Genomic DNA, 27,412 nt, shown 5'->3' with positions numbered 1-27,412 from the left:
TGCAGCAAATGTAACAGAGTAGGAAGAGTGCTCATTGTGATTCATCCAGGATCAGGTCATTGTGCCATGTCACTAGAGAAGATCCTGCAGGCTCATTATTAATGACGTCCTATAAACCAGACATTCAGGAGAAGTGCAATCCCCAAATTTAATTTGGAAGCATTCATTATTGGGCCCTGACTATGTACAGGAAGTCCAACAAGATGCAGAGTGCATGATTAGCACTAACACACCAAGGACCCAATCTTACAGCCATTAGGAGCAACCTCCTGCCCCTTTGCCACCTTATTGAATAGGAATTGAATCTATAATTAATCACCTTCACAGGAGAACACTGCCAGTGAATCATTTCTCAAGAATGTGTCACATGATTCCATGTTTTAAGCTACAAAATAACCCTTAGAAGGCATATTTTTAAAAATATAATTCTTATTAATATCTTTGCTTTTATATTACTCATACGACCCAATATACTCCCCTCTCCCTTCCAGGGAGCATCCCTTATAATAAAAAAGGGAGGGAGTTCATCAAAATCAACGTATTAAAAAAATCTGACATTATATTTAGTGTTCCACACTCATAGTCTCTCACCTGAACAACAGCAGGGGGAAATATTTTCTTATACATCTTTGGGGGTCAAGCTTGGTCATTATAATTTCATATCATTGCTTTGATTTTTGTTGTTCTTTTTATTTATGCTATTATAGTCATTCTGTAGACTTTTCCAGGTTTTGCTTACTCCACTTTACATCAGTTCATATAAGTCTTCCCATGCTTCTCTGTATTAATCACATTCATTATTTCTTAAGACAAAGTAATATTCCATCACATTCACATACCACAATTTGTTTAGCGAATTGATGGGCATCTACTTTGTTTTCCAGTGCTTAGCACAGTGTCTAGCACATAGTAAGGGCTTAATAATAATATTTACTTATTGATTTTCAATTCTTTGCTATTACAAAAACTAATGCTATAAATATTTTAGTGAATATGGGAAACTTTCACTCTGTCATTGGCCTCCATAGGGTATATAAGTAGCAAGGGAACTTCTGGGACATCTCATGGACATGTTAGTCACTTTTTTTCTCATAATTCCAAAATGCTTTCCAGAATGGTTGGACCAATTCATAGCTCCACAACAGTGTATTAGTGTGTCCATCTCTCTACAATTCCACCGATGTTGACCATTTCCATTTTTTGTCATTTTTTCAATTTTCTGGGTATAAGGTGAAATCTCAGAATTGTTTTCATTTTAATTAGTGACATAGAACATTCTTTTGGAAGGCTGTTAATAATTTGCAATTCTTTTGAGAATTATTCATATCAGGACAGCCAGGTGGCACAGTGGATAGAACACCAGTCCTGGAGTCAGGAGGACCTGAGTTCAAGTGTGACCTCAGACACATAACGTTCACTAGCTTTGTGACTCTGGGCAAGTCACTTAACCCCAGTTGCCTCACATTAGAAAAAAAAAAGATAATTATTCATATCCTTTCCCAAAGTCAACAACTTCACTTCTTATCCTAGTTGTTATCCTAACTCTGTTCTTGCAAAAGCTTTTCAGCTTCATGTCATTGATATCTCCTCTATTGTAGCAATCATCTTGATCCTTTGTTTGGTTAAGAATTCACCCTCTAGCCATAGCTATGAAATTACAGGGGATGATTCTCTTCTAAATTTTTTATGGCATGACTCAGCTCACATGCCCATTTTGAATTTGTGATATATGGTGTTAGATTTAAACCTAATTTCTGCCAGATTGCTTTCCAGTTTTCCCAGAAATTCTTCCAGATTTATTGACTGGTAGGTTGAGTTTGATTACCTCTGATTCTTTTCTAATTTGTTTCACTGAAATATTTTTCTACTTTTTTTGACCAATACTTAATAGTTTTGGTGATTATTGCTTTATAATATGGTTATAGGTCTGGAAGTGCTATTCTCCCCTACATTCTTAGTTTTTTCCCATTGTTTCACATTATATTTTAGATCTTTTTTCCCCTCCAAATTTATTACTATTTTGTCTAGCTCTATAAGTTATTTGACTGTTTGACTATACCAGTTTGGCTGATACAGTACTAAAATCCTTCATTTTTATTGTATTAATATCATTTTTATTAAATTGGCACATTGGCTGATGGCTCAACCGTAACTGCCAAATGCCTGATTATTGTATTGTTCATTATTTCATTCAGAAACATTTTATAATTCTATCTAGACAAATATTGAGTCAGATTTGGTTCTGATTGCCATTTCATACATTTTATAGTTATTTTGAATGGGACTTCCCTTTTCTATTATTCTCTCCCGGATTTTGTAATTGCTTATGAGTCATAAAAATATTGCTTTTATGTGGGTTTATTTTGTAGCCTGATGCCTTACTAAAACTACTGAAAGGAACTCACTTTGCTCCTTTGCTGATTCTCTATGATTTTCTAAGTAAAACTTATGTCCTTAGATAATGGGGAGTTTTTTCTTCTGTGTAGATATATGCTTTTCTTCCTCTTGTCATTGCTATTGTTAGCATTTCTAGAATATCAAATAATAGTAGGACAAACATGAATCCTTGTTTTTTTCCCATAATAATTGGGAAAGATTTTAGAGTTTTCCCACTGCATATAATACTACCTTGGGTTTTAGGTACTTTATATCACATGAAAAATATCTTCATATGTCTATGTTTTGAGGAAGGTTTTATTTTGTTTTGTTTTTATTGAATATTGTACTTTGTCAAAAACTTCTACATTGATTGAAGCATACTTTTTTACTTTATTTTCCTTGCCTTTATTTTTTTTTTGGTCATAAAATGACATAACTAATAAGGAAATGTTTTGCATGATAGCACATGTATAACCTACATCAAATTGCTTGTCTTCTTAATGAGGGAGGAGAGAAGGGAGTGAGAGAATTTGGAACTCAAAATTTTTAAAAAGGATGTTAAAATTTGTTTTTACATGTAATTGGGGGAAAATAAAATATTAATTGGAAAAACTTCTGCATTTATTGATATGATCAGTGGTGGGACCTGAGTTTGAATCCAGACTCAGAAACTTATTAGCCATGTGACTCTGAGCGAGTCATTTAACCTCTGCTTGCCTCAGTTCCTTCATCTGTTAAAAAAAATGAGGATAATAGCACCTCCTTCTTGGGATTGTTGTGAGAATCAAATGAGATAATAGTTGTAAAACACTTAGCACAGTTCCTGGCACACAGTAAATGCTAAATAAATGTTAGCTATTATTATTAGCTATTATTACAAAGTGGAACTTAAGCCACTAATCAAAGATATAAGAGCAAAGAAAGTAATAGGGAAATAAGTATAAAACAAAGGTTCTAATGTGAACCTTTGTGGATATTCAGTCTGACTAGATCATACCTACCTCAGTACAAAGACCGTCCTAGCTGGGCCTTAGACAGCAGATGACTCAGAGTATTTCCCTCAGTGACTGAACTAATAATCTAAGACTACCATGGACCTAGAAGATTCATTCAGTCTTTCATATTTCATACTCCAAACCAATGTATTTCTCCTGTTTCACATGGAGCTATCCATCTTCATGTGGGTAGGATTAAGAGAAAAGTATGAGATAAGTGTGCTTTGTATGGCTGCCAAAAGTGGGGGCCATGATGATATAAAGGCCATGGACCAGAAGGCTACATAAGAGAATATCTGTCAAAGGTGTAGATGCCTCCTCCCTAGTTAGAGACTTTCATCAGAGGCATGGACCATCTTCACCAGAGGACCTGAAGGAGAAGGGATGTGAAGAATGTTAATAACATGGCCAGAATAAGCTACAAAGCTGGAGCATGCCAAGTCACTCCAGCTTAGCTGTATTATTCCACTATGAGCATAATGCACTTTGGTGAATTGAGGAGGAGGAAGATGAATTAGATGAAATAAGGCATCTTCTGTTAATAATAATAGACTGGTCACTATTGGGGAGCCTTGGGACAGATTCAGTTACTTGTGAAGAGCAACTCAGATCCAGGTAAGTCTCCTAGGTTTGAGAAGGGTAAGACTTGTTTTAGACCTCTTGGGGCCATTACTGAAATAGGATTTTCTCTGTCTCTTCCAGTAAACCAGCATTTGGGAATGGTGAGCTGAAAATCCCTGTGCAGGCCCTGTGTTTTGTCCCCATTGGATATGTTGTTGACTGTGGCTACACTTAGCACATTTATGTGAGGACAGGAGAGAGAAGAGGAGTGACAACCTGGTACAGGTGAATGAATGTGCTGTGTTTGAAATTTGAGATAAACTGAGGCACAAAGCTCTGAACAAATTCAATTTATTGATAAAGCACAAATTTATCAATAAATAGATTCTTAGCTTCCCTAGCAAAGCTAAGACCCAGTTATGGGGTTAACAACACTTTTTTGAGTTTTGAGGGAAGCATGGAACAAAGAACCAAGTTGGGTAGGTAAGGAAGACAATGTCATTGATTACAAGGTAGACAGCATCATGATTGATTAAATCGAGGAGAATGGGCTATCACTCATGTGGGGCTAGTAACCATCCCTCTCTGTCATTAAGGAATGCTTGATTGATTTAGGAGGTCCATCTACATATTGCAGACCTTGATAGTGGACCTTAAGATTCTCTTTAATTGTACAAGGATAGGCAAGGACAGACAATATATCTTGTGGAAATATATCAGGTCAGCTCCTAAGCCTTTGCAGATAACAAATGGAAGTCCTGGAATTTCCACAGGAGTTAAAGGAATGGTAGACAATAAGTCTTTTCCCTTTAATTACAGTGACTTATGAACAGGCTCAATTTTAAACTGGCTCAGAAGGAAAAGCTTAACTAAAGGACATAGAAAGGTAACTTAGGTAGAGAAAGAATTGATTACAATATTAAATCAATGTATCATAGGATCAAGTACAAGTTGAATTAATTTGAATTTCTCATGTGATCATAAAGCTTTTCTGGGGTATCCTAGGCTGCATTTATATATGTCAATTGTCTGAGTCTACCCTACTAATTTTATGTATGATTAAGAGTCCCACACATAAAGGCTTCAGTAAAAATTGTGTTACCATAGGGTTCCCTCCTTCCCCAACCTACCATCTGCATCACCTTCTTAACATTTAGTCAACTCCTTACCCTTATTTTCAACAAGATCTTCTTATAAACCTTATATCCACATAACATAAAATTGGTATTCCTTCAACATGAAGAGTCTGGATATAGAATTAAATTACCTTAGATATTGTTTTCCAAGAATTATTCACTACTTTGCTTTTGTCTCTTTTTCAGTTGTGTGGTTCTATCTAAAGTAAAATTTACATGTGCCTTGAAATATTGAAAATGTAAAGCTTACATGTGCAGATGTGCCATTGATGAAATTTTTGGAGTGATCTTGTGAAACTTTCTGATGTTTTCAAGCAGTCCTGTGACACCCATGTTGACCAAGAAACTTATTTTATGTGACACTGAGCATACACAGATAGAAAAAGGTTGGCAAAAATGCAACACTTTGGAGTAACTCATCTCTTATATTATATCCAGAACAAAATGACATTTCAAGTTGTCCATGAGAGCTTGGCCTTTCTTATCAATGCATCATCATCATCATCATCATCATCATCATCATCATCATCATCATCATCATCATCATCATCATCATAATATATACATAAATGTGATATCCAGCTAATTAAAAGTAACTGGTATAGGAAGAAAATTACCTGTTCTAAGGAGGATAGGTAACATATGCATACTATAAGGAGAAATGGACAGAAATGTGGATAAATTGTAGGAGCGCTGACCTTATTAGAAAAGAAAATACATAAAACATACAAGAAAATACAAAAAGAACTTCAGGCTTATCAATAACAATGGCATGTTCTCATTCACTTAAAAGGATGATGATGAGATGTGCCACTACTGCCAATTTCTCGATTTTTAGTGGGAGTAGAGGGGAATGTTGAAGACCAGAAATACACACTCAAAAGTGCTCAGAAGAAACAATGGCTGTTTAATCATTACAGTGATTCTCCCAGAGGCCTCATAGATGTTTTCTGGCAGAAAAGGAGAGTCAGACATCTTCAGAGGATATCAAGACACATAATTGGTGTTGGAAGCATTCTGTTCTGCACAGTCAACGTTTAATAGGCTCTGCCAATTTCACTATTCTCGGTGAACACACTGCTACTTTTGCAGCATCCTTAACTTTAAAGGCATCCAGGTTAATAGCATTCACACTCAATGGAGTTCTGAAACAAAGCAAAGGGAAAAATCAAAATAAGTCTAACATTTTAGAAAAAAAAAAACAGGGGCAGCTTCGTGGTGCAGTGGATAGAGCACCAGCCCTGAAATCAGGAGGACCTGAGTTCAAATTTGGCCTCAAATATTTGACATTAGCTGTGTGACCCTAGGCAAATCACTTATCCCCAATTGCCTCACCAAAAAAAAAAGAAAGAAAACTGGAAATTTCTCAGTGGTATAGCACTTGTTACAAAACAAACTACATGACCTAAAATAGTTAACATTTAGTTCTCTTTTATTATTGAGGAATAACACCAGTGCTCACACTAGATGAGCTCATGAATAAGCAGAGCCCTGCAAAGGTATTATGTACTTAAAAGTAGTTGGCTTATGCCAAGACACTGAGCAAAGAAGCTGTTACAACATCTGTCCTCAGTCCCTGTCCTGCACTACCACCAGCTCCCTTGTGTCTTCCGGAGAAAAAAAAATGACTCGAGTATTTTGAATAATTTTGACCTGTGATTTCATCAAAGGAGGGAGCTCATAGTAAAGAAATTCGTTTGGCCAGTACAATCCGCAGTTTATAGTCCTACACTGTGGCCTGGGGGTACTGAGGATTGAAAAGCCTTGTCCAGAGTCATGAAGCCAGTATGTGTCAGGAGTAGAATTTGAACCTACATCATACTGACTCCAAAGTTGGCCAACTCTTCACTACTAAATAACTATGCATTATGTCACAGGTTTTCACCAAAAAATTGTGATCTACTTCTTCTCAGCACTCTTGAACCACAGTACCCTCCCATACTGTTTTAGACTGACCTCAGAGAAAAGACCATAACTTGGAACCTAATCAGCCCTCCTACTCCGCCAATCCATGGGTCACCTTCCTGACTCAGCCATCAACATGCAGATTGAATCTGAGTCACTAACTCGATTCTTTCCTCCCTACCTCCCCTCTAGAGAAAGTGCCTTTCATTTAATTCACCATTGACCAGGATGAACATTATATAGAAGAGAAACTTACATTTTCCTTTTCCAGAACTCAAATCATCTACTCTATTTTCAGGTATTAATCATATGAGCCCTCTTACTGTTCTTACTAGATGGACAAGGACCTAATGTGGTTGAACTTGTTTTGTAGATAAAAGAAATAAAATCCAAAATGTAATAACTTGCTTAAGAAGTCAGACAGAAAATGAACCCAACAGTCTGAACAAGAACCAAGTTTTTTGACTTCCAGTCAACACTGGGTCCTCTGAACCTTAAACAAAAGCTCAGTGTTTTATTCTGAAAAAGCTAATGATATGCCAAGGTGAATGTAACAAGTAAGATTTCTTTGAAAATGTTTCATCTCTTGAGCTTTTTTCCTTATTTACACCTCCCTTCCCAACTCATTTTTCCTCTTTTTCTCTTGGTACATGCATACCTTAGATTGGGGGTAGATAGTACTTCAATCCTAGGTGATGGGATATATTTTAGGGCGGCACGTGACACTGGCTGCTGAACTGGATGCACCGGGAGATAATCGCTATGCACTGTTTTGGCTTTAGCTAGAAACAGTGTACGAAGACTTGGTTGAGCTGTCATGGCAGCAGTGGATACCTTTGAAGGGAAACAAAAAACAAAAACAAATCCACCAAGCCTGTTGACCTTAATTTTGGAATGTATCTACCATTTTACATTTCTCTATGTTGCTTTTATGATAAACTATCAATATTAAGATGAGAGAAGCCATGGTCTAGGAGGTCACCAGCCGCTTGACTTATTCTCTCTGAGTCTAAGACAGCTCTCTAAGACATTTAGTTCTAGACAGGTTGCAATCTGCCTGTGTGGCAGGAGCTCCTACACTAATAAGTCACTGACATAGCAAGGTTGATATTTTAGTCAATATTACTATATCTTTTGAATTTTTATTATATATATATACATATATACACATATATATGTATGTATCGATATTTCATTGTTACATATTTAACTTGTTTTATGATGATTACATGAAATAATGCTTTTTATCTATACTGTCTTCTATAACTAAAAATTTAAGAATCTAAGGAGATAGAATATACTTAAGAGTTCATTTCATTTGACTCCTTCATTTTACAGATAAAGAGAGAGAAACCCAGTGGTTAATGTGTAGGGCATGGTAAATCTTATTACATTTTACAGATGGGAAGACTGAAGAACCAAGAGATGTGATCTACCCAAGTCAAATTCAAGGCACTCCTCAGGACCCTTTAACGCTGCCCAAAGCATGATCTGCTGGTATTTAGTGAGTACCCAAATGTGCAAACCCCACACCAGACACAACAGCTCTGGATTGTATGCCCAGGTATCCCTTCTCTCCATAGGATACTCTTCTAAGATGCCCTATGGGAAGAGGGCTAGAATTTATAGAATGATAGAGTTACAAGAGTATTCAGAGACCACCCAGTCCAACCTGGAGCCCACAGGTCATAAATCATAAACCTAGAGCTAGAGATAAAAGGGATTTAAGACATGATCTAGTCCAAATCCCTCATTATACACATGAAAAACTTGAGACCTAGAGAGAGATTAAGTGATTTGCCTGAAGTCATATAGACAGGAAGGGGCAGAGCCAGGATTTGAACCCAGATCCTCCCTCACCCAAATCCAGTGCTCTCTTTCTTCTATGGTAGCCCCAACAAGAAGTCACACAACCTCTTCTTGAAAACTTTCAATGGAGGGTTTAGGGGAGGAAGCTCATTCTCTTATTGGAAAGCTCTCAGTGTTACGAAGTCTTCTTTTCTTATATCAAGCCTAAGTCTCTCTCTGTAACTTCCACTCATTGCTCTGAGATCAAGCAGAAAAAAAAAAACAACAACTAAACTTTCTTTCACACATCAGCCCTACAATCATCTGTAGAAAATACCATAGCCCCTCTCAGTCCTCTTCTTCAAGCTAAACATTCCCAGCTCTTTCTGCTGACCTTCCTTGCTATGCTACAGTCTCCAGTCCTTTCATCATCCTACTTACCTTCTAATGGACACATTCCAGCTTAACTAAGTCTTTCCTAAGATATGTGGCCAAACCTGAACACAAATTTCCATATGTGTTCTGACCAGAGCAAAATCTGGCAGAGATAGATCCTTGTTCCGGATACTATGCTTCTCAATGAAGCTTAAGGTTACATTAGCTGTTCTGCTGGCCATATTATACTGTTGATTCATATTGACTTTCTAATTGACTAAAGTCCCTGAATTTTATTTTTCATAAAAACTTCCATCTGTGTCCTCCTCCAACCAATGCTTGCAAAGTTGCTTTCTTTTATTCAAGTGTAGAACTTTTCAGTTAACCTTACTAAATTTCAGCTTTTTTCTATCTGGCCCATTGTTCTAACATTAAGGAACCGACCAAAAGTCAGATCTTTCTCCAGACAACAGGGAAAAAAAGTGGCATCTTACAGGGCGAATTGGCAAGTCGTTTCTTCCTCTTTCAAAATATAATGTTTCTGTTTTGACCTTTGGTTCTGAAAGAGAGATCACTCTTAATGAGGGATGTGCGTGCAAAGCAGCAGGTGTAATCTGTGTTTCAACCTGTACAAGGAAGATAAAACAGTACACATTGACTCCTCACAAAAAACATCAATCAAATCAATATTACATTTTTGGTCTGATCAGTGAACCACATTTGTTAGCAGAGTTAGCAGAAAGGAAAATTGTGTGTACTAAGAGGATAATTGGGTGTGCCAATTTCAACTAGCTTGTTTTTCAGAAACCTCATTGTAAAATCGAAAATCAGAAGGAAAATAGGTAATGATGTGAAATGCTATTTGGACAGCTTTCAAAGAAAAAAAAGATAAAGTCTATTTTGCCTGAACAAAACCAATGTAGCTAGAATAAGATGAAAAATTACAAGTGGAAAATATCTTTACATCAAATGTCTCTGATAATCTAAGTCTGATATCTAAGACATGGTGAGATTGACACAATTTTTTAAGACTAAGAGCCATTCCTCAATGGATAACAAGCCAAAGGATATGAACAAACAATATTTGAAAGAGAAATTAAAAACTATCAGAACCATATAAAAGATTGTTGCAAGTCACTAACTATATGAGAAATACCAATAAAAACAACTCAGAGGTTTCACCTCATATTTTTCTATGTTTCAAAGATGATAAAAGGTGAAAATAGTCAATGTTGGAGGGGTTGTGGGAAGACAGGCAGACACACACACACACACACACAAACAAACTGTTGGAGAAGCTGTAAATTGGTCCAACCATTCTGGAAAATATTGAGAAAAGTCACAAAATTGTTCATACCCTTTGACTCAATGATCCCTATGTCCTCAAGAAGATCAAATATGACCAATCAATCAATGAGCATTTATTAAGCATTTACTATGGGCCAACCACTATGACTCCCTGGGTTTACAAAGATAAAAAAATCAAAGAACACCTTCCCTCAGGGAGCTTACATTCTCTAAGAGGAAGCAACACACACACACACACACACACACACACGCAGATACAAAATATATAAAAGGTAAATATACAATATTTGGGTTGGAGGCACTAATAGCTAAGGGAATCAGGAAAGGCCTTCTGTAGGCAGGAACATTGGTTGAGCTTTGAAGAAACTAGGGATTCTACCTAAAGAGGTTGAATATGAAGAGGGCATGAATTCCAGACAAATGGGGAAAGCCCCTGTTGCCAAGACACAAAGATAGGAGATTGGATGTCATGTGTCAGGAATAGCAAGGAAACTGATGTGGCTGGAATGAATAGCGTGCTAAAGACAGTAATGTGTCTGGCAAGGTAGGCTGGAGTAAGATTATTGGGGGCTTATATGACCAAGGAGTTTGTATTTGATACCAGAAGGAATAGGAAGTTATTGGAGCTTCTTGAGGAAGAAAATAAAATGGTCAGGCCTATGATTTGGGAAGATCACTTTAGCAGCTGTCTGGAATATGGAATGGAAGGAGAACATACATAGGGCAGGACCAATCTGAAGGCTATTGCAATAGATCAGGCAAGAGGCAAGGGGGCCTAAGCCGGGGCAGTGGCTGTGTGAGTAGAGAGAAGGGTATTGATGTGAGAAATATTGTAGCTGTAAAATTGACAAGAATTAGTAAGTGGTTGGATAGATGGGGAAAGGTCTCAAATATTTCAAAATATTCAGAGCAACAATTTTCATAGTAGCCAGAAAATAGAAACAAAATAGTTATCCACTGATTATGGAGAAGCAAAAGAAATTATTTTTATGGAATATACTGTAATGGAATATTAATGAACCACCAAAAATGCTGACTATAATAGGGGTCAATCAGGAGAATGATTACCTAATCAGTTTCATGTGTTCACCAATCAACCTGATGAGATTCCAGGCCACAAAGCACTACACTTAAGTGCTGGGAAAATAAAAAGGGATAGAAAATACAGTTTGTGTTCTCCAGAATTTTGCAATCTAAGGGAGTGATTGATCATTATTTCAATTCAACAATATTTATTGAGCACTTCCTATGTGTAGGGTAATGTGCCAAGTACTAGGAAGCATACTCCAATAGATTTGTGATCTCCTTAATTTGAATGTGCTCTCTATATGTATATCACAACTCATCCATGCCTACTCATCTCGTGCAACTCTTATTGATGTCTTCCCATAAAAAATAGTCTACCCAAAAAAATGATCACCCAACATCTTTGAGTCCTGCCTCTCTTTCTCTTGACATCATGAGGATGCTAGTAGAGTACGAAGGCTGTCCACCTGTCATTCCTCACCTTCACCATCTATCTAACCAACCAACCTATTTTCTTTTCCCATCATGCATTTCCATGATGACCTTTTATCTTTTTGTTCTTCAAAAATTCCCCCGTTGTATTTTTTGTAGCCTGTTTATACCCATCATGAATTTCTCCGTTTACCTATGGGTCGTGTGTGTGTGTGCGTGTGTGTGTGTGTGTGTGTGTATCTTCAGTCCCTCAGAGACTAGTGTATTCTATTTCTTCTAATTATTTAACAATGTTATATTGGTAATAGTATTAAAAAGATGAACCTTTGATTCTGACAGAATCCTGGTGTTATTAAAAGAGCTCTGCAGACTTTTGAAGGCAATCCAGACCATTTTCCTCCCTCCTCCTGTTTAATTCTAGACCCAGAATACTGCACCACCATCTGTCCCAAGAATACGTTCCAATAGCCAAGTTGTATAGGTTGTCCCTACAATTCATGCCAGTCATGGGCATAGGCACGTCATCCACTTGGTCTTTCCTGTGCAGATGGCCAGGCCAAACTCTTCCAGTAAGTTCTGCAATATTTCAGAGCCTGATGCAACCAAAACAATGTCATCCACTAGCAGGAATACGTGGAGTGGCTTCTTTAACTTGAACTCTGTGCTGGATCTCCTCTGTCACAGTGGAGAACACCTTTGATGATCTCCCTGTTTGATGGTTCATCTAATATTTATGATCAAAAGATATTTGAAGAGAGTTATTGCTATCATTATATCTTTCAAAGACTCAAATGGTTTTGATGTGTGAATGGAAAACACCTTGTTGGAAGAAAGCATTTAAGGCAGCATTTCATTCTACTAAATAAAATACTTTTTAATACTCAACAAACAATAGGCACAGTGAGATCTTATCTATACTACATCTTTCAGCTAATTGTGAAAAGGTAAAGGTAGGGTCCATTTTAGAATATGGATTGCAAAAGGCTTGTTATCCACTAATGTCCTCACTTATGATAACTTCAGTGGGTAGATGAATCTTATAAACATTTTATATAGATGGGAAGGTAGGCATATAGGTTGATATTTGTTGATGTTCTATTGCTCACCTTTCTTCAGTATTAATAAGGTCCAATCTTCCCCCTTATGTCTAGTATTTTCTTCTATAAGTCAAAGGCATACATTGAGTATAGATTTGGTGTACTGGTATATCTGATTCATGCATTATGCTACCTGTGCTATAAGTATATTCAGGATGTTGATGTTAAGAATTCAAGGGTGGTAGTTCTATTTTCTTTGATGTTGAAAAGAAATTGTTATAAAAAAATTGCAGATTTTTTCTATTTTTCTTCTGTTCGTTGTCCTCCTTCTATTTTTATCCTTAAATGCTCTTGAGATGACTACTTAGTTGGATCTCTTGCCAAATTTCTTTAAACTGATTTTATTTTCCACTACTTCTCTTTGCTTTAGGAAGCCACATTACTCAAAATTATCCATCATCCTCCTTTGCAAGATTTTATAAACAAGTTTAGATTCAGAACTTGCCTAGGGACACAATATCTCTCTGCTTGGCAAAGTCCTACTCTGATGCCTCCTCAGGGCACAGAGGTGACCTTGGGTCCTCAAACACTATGCCAGTTGAAAGTCAGCCCTGGCAACTTCAACTCTGCTGGAAAGGCTTTGAGTAAGACTCAGGCAACAGACCAAATCTGCTTTCCAAGAACCAGTCTAACTAAATACAGTGAAGTTCATCACCAATAGGCTGGCCACTTGGGGATTAATTCCTTGACCATGGCAACCTGTGAAACAAAGAAAAATATAAAATCTCTCCCAGTCCTATGTGGTTATCTTGTCCTATGTGGTCCCTTTCCATTTCTGAAGTAACTTCAACAAAATGACAGAAAAGGGGGAGAAGGTGCTAGGAATCACACAGCTTTTAGACCATCTATAAATTTTTACTGGCTGTTGATACTCTAAATATGGGAGCCTTATCTAATGCTGCTATAGGAGCAAAATCATATTAATCCTGACATTCTCACTATAAATAACCAGAAGAAAGGCAGGAGTTGCAGCCAAGTGAAAGGATGACTCAAAGGTACAGCTTGGAGGGACAAAGAAAGGAGCTGGCAGAATTGGGTTTATCTTACATTCAAAGGTAACAAGAACCATTCTTTCCTTAGCTATTTGGTCATTTCATGTTGAAATACTCATGATAGATATTTGCAAAAAGATCACTGTGAAAACAATTGCAACATATATATCAACATCAGTTGCAAAGAATCAAGAAGTAGAAAAATTCTATAAAAAATTCTAAGACCCTACAAATTAAATCTATATACACTTTGACACTCAAGTGATTTTAGGAATAGGTGGGAATAGGTGAGAAATAAACCAGAAAGCATGGGTCAGGAAGAAAGGATGAAAGAAATCAAGCAATGCACATAATTACTCTTATCTATCATGATTACTTCCTTTGAGAAAAGAATTGATAGATGCCAGTCATAGGACACACTAAAATAATCTCACAAAAATAAAGTTGGTTATATTTTAAAAGACATTATTGATGTGGGAGTCACCTATAAATCAGTTGTCTTTATATAATCAATTTTATATATAACATATGTTTATATAACATCAACTTGTCAGAGCAAAGATCATAAAATTAGTAATAAGCTAGAAGAAAGAATAGATAAAGTATACAACTGTAACAAGTAAATCTTAAACTGTTTAAACAAGAGTAATTGATAATAAAAATAAGCAACAGGCAATAAAAATGACACTGAAATCAATTACAATAATTTTATAAAGAAGCTTAACCAATGTAAATCAATTGCCATAAGGAGACCAAAAGAATCTTACTCAATAAACACTATGAAACATACAAAGATGAACCCAACATAGTCATTGCCCTCAAGAAGCTTAAACTCTAATAAATAAACTAAAAAATAATTACATTAATAATTACAATACACAGAAGAATTTTCTAAGTGCTATAAGAGAGGTACCAGCAAAATACAACAGAATTTTAGAGATCTCTTCTGACTGAAGGGAAAGGTGAAACAGAGAAGGATTCCTAGAGAAGGTAGCCTTTGAGTTGAGCCTTGAAGAATGGATAGACTGTTAAAAGGCACAGGTGGAGAGAATGAGCAAATGCATAGAGGTGGGAAAAATGTAGCACATATTGGGATAATAACAAAAAGTTCAGTTCCACTTAGATTTTGAATACAACTCACATTTCTACAATGCTTTAAAATTTACAAAGCACTTTCTTCTAAGCAACCCCATAAGATAGAACAAGTATCATTATTCCCATTTTATAGGTGATAAAACAAGATCAGAGAGGCTAAATGACTTTCCCAGAATCACATAGCTAATACCTGTTAAGAGGCAGTATTTGAACCCAAGTCTTCTGATTCCAAATTCCATGTTTTCATACCATGAAAAAGAGGCTGGGACAAGATTCTGAAGAGCCTCAAATGCCAGACTAAAGAGCTCTAGGCTTCATTTGGTACACAATTTAACATTGTTAATGAGTTTTGAGCAGGGGAATGACATAATCAGATGTAGGGTGGATTAAAGGTGGCTGCAAGTGGAGAAAAAGAGACTAGTTAGGAAGATATTAAATTGTCCATGTAAAAGGGGGTGAAAGATTGAATTAAGGCAGTGGATTTGAGAATTTAAAAATGGAGCCTGTTACAAAGGATACTATAAGACTTAAGGACTGAGTGGATTTGGGGGCTGAGAGAGAGAGAGAGAGAGAGGTCAAAAGAGTCCAAGATAACTGAAGTTTGGAGTCTTGATAAGTAAAATAATGACGTCATTAAAAGATGTGAGTGAATTAAACAGGAGGAGCTGAAGGTAAAGTAGTTCATTCTTGGATATGTTGAATTTGAGGTGCCCACAAAACCAATAAAAAATATCTAGTAGGCTGTTTGATGTGTAAATATATAAAATATATAAATATAAAAATATATAATATATAATACAAAATATAAAAATAAATAATAATTTTAATAATAATTTAAGTAATAATAAAAATGTATAAGAGTTCTGGAAAAAGGCTAGGATTGGGAATATATGTGTGGAAATCATCTGTATAGTGGTAATCACCGAAACCACAGCCATCTATACAATCAATGAGAAAAATAGTGTAGGAAGAGAAGAGAACTGAATGAATAAATGAAAAGGCATTTTTAAATGCTTACTAAGTCCAAAGCACTGTGCTAAGTGGTGTGGTTCCAAAGAGAAAAGCAGGACGGTCCCTGCTCTCAAAGGTTCACTTTCAAATAGGCAGACACATCTAAGAGGCATGAGGCATATAGGGAATATATGCATTTAAGCTATAGGAGGGAAAAAAGAAGGAGAGTGTTCCTGAGGCACTTAATAATTGCTTGTTGATCTGAAGTCCTTTGAGCAGTCAGAGAGACTTCAGAAAATCAGGATAAAACAGTATCCAGGAAGCCAAAGAGAAGCATTAGTCAGGAACATCAAATACTGCAAAAAAAAAAAAAATCAAGAAAGATGAGAACTGAAAAAGGACTTCAGATTTCTTGATTTGAAATTCATATTGAGAGCGGCAACATGGTTAGTGAATAAAATCTGGCCTCTGAGTCAGGAAGATCTGAGTTTGAGCCCGGCCTCTAATGCATACTGACTCACACACGGTCACATATTGTGACTCGGCAACTCACTTTTCTTGTCAGTGCCCCAGCTAGCTCTCAAAGACCACAAACTGCAGCAAAGGGGCTTAGCTGCCTTGACAAAGGAAATCCTTCACCAAGAGCTTCCTATATTGAAGAAATCACAGATCTGGTCCTCCCCCCCCCCCCGCGCCCCAATTCATCATTGACCTTTAAGAACATGGTTGTGTAATCAGGGTAGAAACCAGATTGCAAAAGGTCAAGGAGTGAGTGAATGGCAATGAAGTGTCTACACTGACTGCCAATGACTTGTTTTGGAGTTTGGAGATCAAAGGAAGAAAGGGGATGGGACAATAGTAGCTCAATGGAGTGTTGAAGGCAACTTTTTTAGGTTAGGGAAAACCACAAAAGGTTGGTAGTTGGAGAGGAAGAAGCTAGTAGAGAGGAAGAAATCAAAAGCAGACCATTGGTGAAATAAGATGGGAGGGGATTTCATTTAATTCATTTCAACAACCACTTACTAAGTTAGAACTATGTGCCATGCATGGGAGGAAAGATACAAGCTTAGGGGGTTTTCCTTGGAAGGAGACAGGACACTTCTTCCTCTGAGACAGAAAGGAAGGGAGAGAGGACAAGCCAAGCTACTGAAAAAAATGGAGGTAAAGAAGAGAGACATTGAGGGAGATTGTGTCCATGTAATTCTCTAAGAGGAAGGGGGAGGAGAGAGTCTAACTTAACAATGAAGGAAACTATAAAAAAATGGAAAGAAAGGAAAGACTCCACATAGAAAGGCAGGGAAGGGAATAGTGTTGTAAGAGCCAACTACCACCACACTACAAGAGGTCACTTTAAAGGTCAGGTTCCCACAAGGTCAGATACATTTGCTTTGACATAGGCCCTTTTACCTGTTTGGGAGCAACAAAGTCTGGATGTGTAGATTTAGCCACAGAGAGTCGAACTATCCGGACAGAAGCCTCAGGGATGAGTGAAGGATCTTTCACGTGCCATTCAGGGGAGCTATACGGCCTGCAGGCAAACAGAGACTTGAAATGTTACAGTTGATGGGCATGTGAACCATAATTACAATTCAGTTGTACTCATAATCCCTGTCCTAGGAATTCATTTTCAAGTGGGCACTGTTGCCCAGGTTGAATTACCTCTCCAAAACAGTCTAAGGCAATTCCTATGATACCGACCATTGAGTAGCTGGCAGAAATAGAAACTTGTCACATATTAATGACAGAAGGTATAGTAGGCCACTGATGTTCCTTCTTCGCACCTTCCTGTCTCTCATAAACATGACAACAATAATAAACATGAAGAAGGTAGTTTATCTCTCAGGCAAATGACCAAATGCATTGTTGTCATGTATGAATTTCAAATAATTAGCATTTTTATTCAGTAAGAACTGGGTTAAAAGAAATTGTGCCCACCAATTTTTTTTTTTGTTACAAATCTAGTGACTGGAAAGATAGAAAATATAGGGGCATAAGATAGAAGAATCCACAAGTTTCTGTATAAAGTTAAATGAAAATATTGGGGGAAAAGAGTAAGATCAACCTAACTCATTTTTTCCACTTAACAGTATTTTATTTTTTTCCAATTGTATGTGAAGATAGTTTTGAACATTCACTTTTATAAGATTTTGAGTTACAAATTTTTTTCTTCCTCCTTCCCCTCCCCCCTCCTCAATATGGCATACAATCTGATACAGGCCATGCATGTACAATCTGTTAAGACATATTTCCACATTAATCATGTTGTGAAGGAAGAATCAAAACAAAAGGGAAAAACCAGGAGAATCGTTTTTCCCTCTAGTCCATTCCCCCCCAATTTTTTCTATTCTCTCTCTCCTTTCACCCTGTCCTCCCTCAAAAGTGTTTTGCTTCTGACTATCCCCTTCCCCAATATGCCCTCTTTTCTATACCCTCTCCCTTCTCATATCCCATTCCCCTCCTACTTTCCTGTAGGGTAAGACAGATTTCTATATCCAATTGTGTGTATATGTTATTTCCTCTTTGAGCCAATTCTGATGAGAGTAAGGTTCACTTATTCCCCCTTACCTCCCCCTCTTCCACTCCACTATAAGAGCTTTTTCTTGCCTCTTTAATTTACCCCATTCTACCTCTCTCTTTCTCTTTCTCGCAATACATTTCTCTCTTAGCCCTTCATTTTATTTTTTAAATATCATCCCTTTATATTCAACTCACACCTGTCTATATATACTCCTTCTAACTATCCTAATACTCTGGTCTTTTCATCAAGAATGCTTGCAAGTCCTCCATCTCATTGAATATGCATTTTTCCCCCTGAAGGAATATATTCAGTTTTGTTGCGTAGATGATTCTTGGTTGTAATCCTAGCTCCTTTGCCCTCTGGAATATCATATTCCAAGCCCTCCAATTCTTTAATGTAGAAGCTGCTAAATCTTGTGTTATCCTGACTGTGGTTCCACCATAGTTAAATTGTTTCTTTCTGGTAGCTTGCAATATTTTGTCCTTGACCTGGGAATTCTGGAATTTGGCAATAATATTCCTGGCAGTTTTTATTTTGGGATCTCTTTCAGATCATGATCAGTAGATTTCTATTTTACCCTCTGGTTCTAGAATATCAGGGCAGTTTTCCTTGATAATGTCTTGAAAGATGATGTCTAGGCTCTTTTTTTTTTTAAATCATGGCTTTCATGTAGTCCAGTAATTTTTAAATTATCTCTCCTAGATCTGTTTTCCAAGTCAGTTGTTTTTCCAATGAGATAGTTCATACCTTGTCTTCTATTTTTTCATTCTTTTGGTTTTGTTTTATTGTTTATTGATTTCTCATAAAGTCATTAATTTCCATTTGGTCCATTCTAATTTTTAAGGAATTATTTTCTTCAGTGAGTTTTTGGACCTCCTTTTCCATTTAGCCAATTCTTCTATTTAAGGCATTCTTCTCATTGGCTTTTTGGACCTCTTTTGCCATTTGGGTTAGGCTATTTTTTAAGGTGTTATTTTCTTCAGTATTTTTTTGGGTCTCCTTTAGCAAGCTGTTGACTAGTTTTTCATGATTTTCTTGCATCCCTCTCATTTCTCTTCTCAGTTTTTCCTCTATCTCTCTTACTTGATTTTCAAAATCCTTTTTGAGCTCTTCCATGGCCTGAGACCAATTCATATTTTTCTTGGAGGCTTTGGAGGTAGGAGTTTTAACTTTGTTGTCTTCTTCGGAGTGTGTGTTTTGATCTTCCTTGTGACCATAATAACTTTCTATAGTCAGAGGTTTTTTCCATTGTTTGCTCATTTTCCCAGCTTATTACTTGACTTTTAACTGTGTTAAAGTAGAGTTCTGCTTCCAGGATGGAGAGCAGACAACCCCCAGATTTAGGGGTTTTACGCAGTTGTTTTCAGAGATACTTCTAGGGACCTGTAACTTTTCAGTTCTTCCAAGGTAAGATGATCTAAGGAGAGGTGTTTACTACTCTCTTGACCTGTGCTGTAGTCTGTGAGTGACTACAAGCACTCTTTTCCATCCTGGAACTGTGAGGAGGGTCCCCCCTCCACTGTGGCCACAAGCTCTGCTATGCTAGCACTCTTCCTCGTCCTGGCACTGTCACCCAGGACTGTGACCCAGATCCGAGTATGGGCAAAGCAACAGTCCTGCCTCAGTGCTAGCAAAAAGACCCCGGTAATCTCCTTCTGACCAGTTGTTCCACCCCCTTATCAACTGTGGGCTGAGAGCTCCAGAAACAGTTGCTGTTGCTGCCACTGCCTCTGCTGATTCAGTCACTCCCAAGCCCTGCTCCTGGTTTGCTGGGGCTGGGGCTGTGCTGGTGTGGCCTGTGCTAGACTGCACTCCACTCTCACCCAGGCGCAACAGACTTTTCCTGCTGACCTTCTAAGTTGTCTTTGGCCTCCGTGGGCTGAGAGGTCTGGAGACTGCCACTGCTGCCAGTGATTCGGTCACCCTGAGACATGCTCTGAGCTTGCTGGGGCCCCGTCTGCACTAGTACAGCCTGCACTGGAATGAACTCCCCTCTCACCCTGGTGCAACAGACCTTTCCTGTCAACCTCCCAAGTTATCTTGGGCTGGAAATTTGTATCACTCTGTTTTTTTGTGGGTTTTGCTCCAGAATTTGTTTAGAGTAATTTTTTAAAGGTATTTGGAAGGGTTTGGGGGACAGCTCAAGCAAGTCCCTGCCTTTACTCTGCCATCTTGGCTCCACTCCCTCAGCCTAACTCTTATAGGTGAGACTGGAAAATGCATCAGAGTAATCATTAGATGGTAATAAAAGACCTTGTCTACTGTGGTTCAAGTGTGTTGGAATAATCTTTATCTATTAATTTTTATTAATTAATTAATTTATTTTTAGTTTTCAACATTCACTTCCATCAGATTTTGAGTTTTAAATGTTCTCCCCTTCCCTCTCCTCCCCCTTCCCCAAGATGGCATGCAATCTGATATAGGCTTTACTTACCCATTCATATTAAGCATATTTTCACATTACTCATAAAGTAAAGAAGAATTAGAACTAATGGGAGGAACCACAAGAAAGAAGAAACAAAACAAAACAATAAAAGAAAGGGAGAGTATATAGTATGCTTTGATCTGCATTCAGACTCCATAGTTCTTTCTCTGGATATGGGTAGCATTTTCCATCATGAGACTTTTGGTGTTGTCTTAGATCTTTACATTGCTGAAAAGAGCTAAGTCTATCAAAGTCAGTCATTACACAATGTGGCTGTTACTGTGTACAGTGTTCTTCTGGTTCTGCTCATTTCACTCAGCATCAGTTCATATAAGTCTTTCCAGGTTTTTATGAAGTCTACCTTCTCATCATTTCTTATAGCACAATAGTATTCCATTACATTCATATACTACAACTTGTTCAGCCATTCCCCGATTGATGGGCATCTCCTCAATTTCCAATTCTAGGTTACCACAAAAAGAACTGCTATAAATATTTTTGTATATGTGAGTCCTTTTCCCATTTGCATGATCTCTTTGGGATACAGACCTAGAAGTGATATTGCTGGGTCAAAGGGTTATGCACAGTTTTATAGCCCTTTGGGCATAGTTCCAAATTGCTCTCAGAATGGCTGGATCAGTTCACAACTCCACCAACAGTGCATTAGTGTTCCAGTTTTCCCACATCTTCTCCAACATTTATTATTTTCCTGTTTTGTCATGTTAGCCAATCTGATAAGTGTGATGTGGTACACCTCAAGATTGTTTTGTTTTGTGTTTTTCTAATCAATAGTGATTTAGAACACTTTTTCATATGACTATAGACAGCTTTAATTTCTTCATCTGAAAACTGCCTGTTCATATCTTTTGACCATTTATCAATTGGAGAATGACTTGTATTCTTATAAATTCAACTCAGTTCTCTATATATTTTAGAAATGAGGTCTTTATCAGAGACACTGGCTATAAAAATTGTTTCCCAGCTTTCTGCCTCCTTTCTAATCTTGGTTGTATTGGCTTTGTTTGAGTAAAAACTTTTCAATTTAATATAATCAAAATCATCCATTTTGCATTTCATAATGTTCTCTATCTCTTGTTTGGTCAGAAATTCTTCCCTTCTCCATAGATCTGATAGGTAAACTATTCTTTGCTCTCCTAGTTTGCTTATAGTATCAGTCTTTATATCTAAATCATGTACCCATTTTAACTTTATCTTGGTATATGGTATAAGATGTTGGTCTATGCCTTACCATATTTTTTCCAGTTTTCCCAGTAGTTTTCATTAAATAGTGAGCTCTTATCCCAGAAACTAGAGTCTTTGGATTTATCAAATAGCAGATTACAATAGTCACTGACTGTTGTGTCTTGCATACCTAACCTATTCCACTGATCCACCACTCTATTTCTTAGTCAGTACCAAGTAGTTTTGATGACTGCAGCTTTATAATACAATTTAAGATCTGGTACAGTTAGGCTACCTTCCCTTGCATTTCTTTTCATTAATTCCCTTGATATTCTGGACCTTTTGTTCTTCCAGATGAATTTTGCTATTGTTTTTTCTAGCTCTATAAAATAATTTTTGGTAGTTTGATTGATATGGCATTGAATAGGTAAATTAACTTAGGTAGAATTGTCATTTTTATTATATTAGTTCCATCTACCCATGAGCAACTGCTATTTTTCCAATTATTTAGATCAGACTTTATTTGTGTGAAAAGTATTTTGTAATTGTGTTCATATAGTTCCTGAGTTGTTGGGTTTTTTTTTTGGCAGGTATGGAATAATCTTTTCTCTGAATTTAAATGCACCTTTTACATAATTTGATTTATGGTCTTTTTAGAACAGTTGCTCTGGTTCCCCAAACACCCTTTGGATATGACAATACTTCCTTAGTCATAGTTCCTACATTTTAAAATAAATAATCTCCACAGATCAAAAAACTAGCTGGCATAGCTGAAAACATCTGACACATTGTTTCTGAACAAAGCTAGAATGTACATATGTGTGCACAGGTGTGAATGTGCACATGTGTGACAGGTAAGGGGGAAAATAGAAAAATATTCACAGGGCCATAGATTAACTGGCCTGGCACCAGAAGTGGCCATAAAACTCTGAGATCCTTGAAATGCTGCAACCATTCAGTTTCTTGATATGTGTTGAGTTCATTCTCCTAAGAGTAAAATATAAGATTCTTAAGCAATGATCAGGCCTCTGAATGGAAAGATCAACCCAACAACAATAAAAATTATGAAAGTAGTTTGATAAATTTCTACCTATAAATATATACAGTAATATCTCACTTCTCAGACTATCCCTTATCCAGAACCTTCTACTAACTGGAGGATAGCAGACAGCCTAGACATCAACAAGGAAAGGTTTCTAAGCAACAAAAATAGATGTCACGATGTTCCTAAGACACGAATACTTTGCTAGGAAGAGAGAGTCCCTCACCTCAGCTCCTCAATAACAGCCTATTTACTTTGGCCTTAAGACCAATAGGAAGTGCTTAATAAATGTTTATTTACTCACTGACACAATTCTAACAAGTTTCATGATCTGGTTACTCCTTCAATAGCACACAGATAATCAGAAGGGCTGGCTACTCCAAGCAGGCACACTGATAGCAGCAAGTAACAACAGAGGTCAAACATAAAGGGAAGAAGGAGACAGAAAGTAAATAGGACAACTCCAAAGCACAGTAGCCTAGGTTCATTCAGTCCAGGGGAAAATATCCCTATCCACCTCAACAAATCCTCAGGACATCACTACACTATAGCATGGTACATATAATAATTAGAGTTCACAATGATGGCCCTGTGTCTTTACTTTAAAAAAAAAAGTGCAACATATTCAACATCTTTTGTTCAAGAAGACAGAGAAATGTGTAGGGTATACAAAATTATTCTATTTTTAGAATAGGAGCCTAACCTTTAAAGTGATCTCTTGTAGTCTGGTGATAGCTGGATCTTACAACACTATTCCCTTCTCTGCCTTTCTATTTAGATATAAGCAGTAGCTTATATTTTTCTTGACTGTTAAATTAGACTCCTTCTCTCCTCCCCCTTAATCTTATCAGACTCGTCCACCCCTACTTCATAATAGAATTTCATGGACAAAAGCTCCCTCACAATGTCCCTCTTCTTTACCTCCAATTTCTTCTATAGCTTGGCCTGTCCTCCCCACCTTCCTTCCTGTCTCAGAAGAAGAAGTGTCCTATCTCCTTTCCAAGGAAACCCCTTAAGCTTGTATCTTTGCTCCCATGCCCGGCACACAGTTCTCACTTAATAAGTGCTTGTTGAAGTGAATTAAATGAAATCCTCTCCCATCTTGTTCCACCAGTGGTTTACTTTCAATTTCTTCCTCTCCACTAGCTTCTTTCTCTCCAATTACCCAGCCTCTTCTGGTTTTTCCTACCCTAAAATTTGAACAAGATCAGATCTAAAAATAGAATAAGATTAAAATGTTAAAGCAAGATTTGACAGTTTACAGGGATAAGCCTGAATTGTCTAGAAAATTCAGTTATCTTAGATTCCTTCTCCAGTGATGCTGGATAAATATAGTGTTATTTTATCTATAAACATAAACATTTAGCAAACCAATATATAAATATATAATTATCAGATCCATATGTAAATATTTGCCAAAAGAAAAATCACAGAATTTCACACATGGAAAGGACTTTGGAGATCATCTAGTCCAATTTCCCTCCAAATAAAGAAATCTCTTTCACAATATTCCTGACAAGAATAGCTGACTTAAATATCCAGTGTTCTAGAAAGTATTCAATGTTGCAAAACAGTACATTCAAATGTTGGACAACTATTTTTAGGAAGAAAGGAAAGAAGGAAGGAAGTGAAAGGGAAAGAAAGAGGGAAAGGAAAAGGAAGCAAGGGAAAGAAGGAGGGGAAGGAAGGAAGCAAGGAAGAAAAGGAAGGGAAGAGATTGGAGGGAAGGGAAGAAAAGAAGGAAGAGAAGGAAAAAGGAAGAAAATTAACTTTTCTTTCTTTTATGGGGCCAAAATCTGCTTCCGTGAAATTTCCATCCATTTTTCTTCATTCTTCCCTTTAGGATACCTAAATGAAATCTAATCCCTCTTCCATATGACAATGTTTACTTTAAATATTTGCTCACAAAGATCATGTCTTCTTCCCTCTCAAGCCTTCTCTCCTCCACGCCAACCTTCCCTAGTTTCCTCAGTCAATCTTTCTATAATCGAGTTTTTAGACCTCTCACTCTGGTCACCCTCTTCTAGATATTCTCTTATTTATTACTAGCCCTGCCAAGGGTCACTCCCAGGACTGTTTACAACACTTGAGCAATTGTCTGAGCAGTGCAGTGATGACCTCTCCCCTTGGTCTGTATGCAATAATGCTAAGTACTACTCCAGCCTGTGACTACTCTAGTTTTCTGAGCAGCTGTGCCATACTGTTGAGTTTATATTAAGCTTGGGGCCATGACTAATTGAATATCTTTTTTACCCAAATTGCTGTTAAATCGGGTTTTAGAACCAAAGAATTATAAAACAAAACAAAACAAAACAAAACTGTAGCTGTTTATTTAATCTCATTGATTTTAGCTCATAGTTACAACTTACTTGAGACCTTTCTGAATCTTGATTCTGTCATCCCCCATATAGCTCTATATATCCTCCCAGCTCCATATCATCTGAAATTCTGATAATCCAACCTTCCTTCTATTTATCCATTGAAGTTGTTGGGTCAAGTACAGACTCCTGTAGCATGACAATTGAGACCTCCCTTCAGGATGGCATTGACTGGGTATGGTTGTTCAACCATCCTTGAATTTACCTAATTGTACATTGACCCCGGTTACATTTCTTCTACTATGGTTTTTTTTCATTGATCTTTCTACTATGAGGAGTGGCCAGATTCATTTCACAAGACTGTTTTGTAGAAATAAAATTAATAAGGAGAACTATTTACATGATGATCAAAATAATGTAAAGGAAAACGCCAATGGAAGGACTTGAAAAATCCATCTATGTGGGGACCTAAGGTGACTTCATAGGACTGAAAGCGAAGTATTCCTCTACCTTTTGGCAGACAGGTATGGAATAAGGGGTATATTTTTAGACATGGCCATCATGTTGATTTGATTTACCTGATATTCTTATTTGTTAAGGGGGAGGGTTCTATAGGAGGGAGGTTGAGCATAATTAGGAAGTGACAGTGATGTTTTAAAAAGAGTTCAATAACATAAGAATACACAGAATAAACCCACTTAAGTGAAAAAAGAAAAACAACCACAAAAAAAAGCTACTTTGAGGACAGAAAATTGCCAATGTGGGAGTCTTATTTCAGAGAATTTACATCTCTGTTCACTGGCCCTGATCAAATGAAATACTATATGTAGAGCAATGTGTAGATCTTAAAACACTACATAAATGTCCATTTTTGTTGCTGTTATTACATAGCTATTTAGGCTAGGGGACCTAGACATTAGACTGAATCGGGCTTAGAAACAGGAACAAGTTTAGATTCAAAAATAGAATCACAGTGATGCTTCTATTTTTCTCTGTCTCAGCAACAACAACAAAAAAAAGTTGTTGATTCATTTGCATTTTTCCATGGGGGTGGTGATAAATGTCTCAGTCTAGAAAAGTCCTTCCCAGGTTCTAAGGAATTTCGGCTTCACCACAGTTCTAAAGCATAGAACGCAGCAACATAAAGTGTTGGAGTGGATGGATTTGTAACGACTGTGGTAATGCTTTTATTTCCTTTTGTAACCCCTTAAAGATAATGAAAATGGCTCCTGCGTGCATGCACGTGCACACACACACACACACACACACACACAAACTAACATAAAGATATTTAGGCATTTAACAAAATTAGGTTATGGCATTGGGATATTCCCATAGGCTCTCTACCTTTTTTGTAGATATTCTTCCTGTAACTGCTTTGGTTCTGCAAGACTTTCAATCCGGGGAGATGGATAACTAAAAAATGACTTTGTAGGAAGCTTCCAGATTATAGATCCTTGACCCCAACTATTATGGTATTCAGGCCTGCAGGTTTTAGGAGAGCACAAAAGATGAGAAATAAAGTAAGCATTTGATTTTCATTAACGCAAAAATTCAAATTCATGGTCTTTACACTAACTTAGGCTGTTATACTTAGGCATGTGGAACCAGGAGAATGGTTTACCCATCTTTTTTTTTTTTTAATTGTTTTCATTTTGGTAAAGATCTGTGATTTCATGAGGGTAAGGAAGTCTAGCTATGGAGACTCCTCCCACTGATTTATATTGACAATTCTGTAAATAGCTTGTCTTATGGAGTTGCCTTGGGGCACTGAGAGTATGATAGATGTGCCCAGGGTCATAGAGCCAGTGTGTGTCAGAGGTTGGACTTTAACCCAGGTCTTCCTGACTCCAAGCCCACCGTCTATGTGATACAGCATATTGCCTC

At 37.2% G+C, this 27,412-nt stretch overlaps 1 protein-coding gene across 1 annotated transcript in view; it reads right to left on the bottom strand.

The window, feature by feature from the left end:
• Positions 1–4,270: 4,270 nt before the first annotated feature.
• The window catches only part of THEGL (theg spermatid protein like), a 68,024-nt gene continuing 44,882 nt past the window's right edge, over positions 4,271–27,412 (bottom strand). The window contains exons 5-9 of the mRNA XM_027836446.1: positions 26,873–27,010; positions 17,448–17,568; positions 9,634–9,765; positions 7,635–7,810; positions 4,271–6,216 (exon numbers count right to left, since the gene is read on the bottom strand). Of these exons, the coding sequence (XP_027692247.1) occupies positions 6,102–6,216; positions 7,635–7,810; positions 9,634–9,765; positions 17,448–17,568; positions 26,873–27,010 (682 nt within the window). The 3' untranslated portion in view covers positions 4,271–6,101. The remainder of the gene's footprint in view (positions 6,217–7,634; positions 7,811–9,633; positions 9,766–17,447; positions 17,569–26,872; positions 27,011–27,412) is intronic.

Source organism: Vombatus ursinus, unplaced genomic scaffold, assembly GCF_900497805.2.
Source record: "Vombatus ursinus unplaced genomic scaffold, bare-nosed wombat genome assembly UNPS02014818.1, whole genome shotgun sequence".
Classification (NCBI taxonomy): Eukaryota; Metazoa; Chordata; class Mammalia; order Diprotodontia; family Vombatidae; genus Vombatus; species Vombatus ursinus.
The sequence above is the reverse complement of the archived record's forward strand: the minus strand, read 5'-3'. Positions and strand labels throughout refer to the sequence as shown.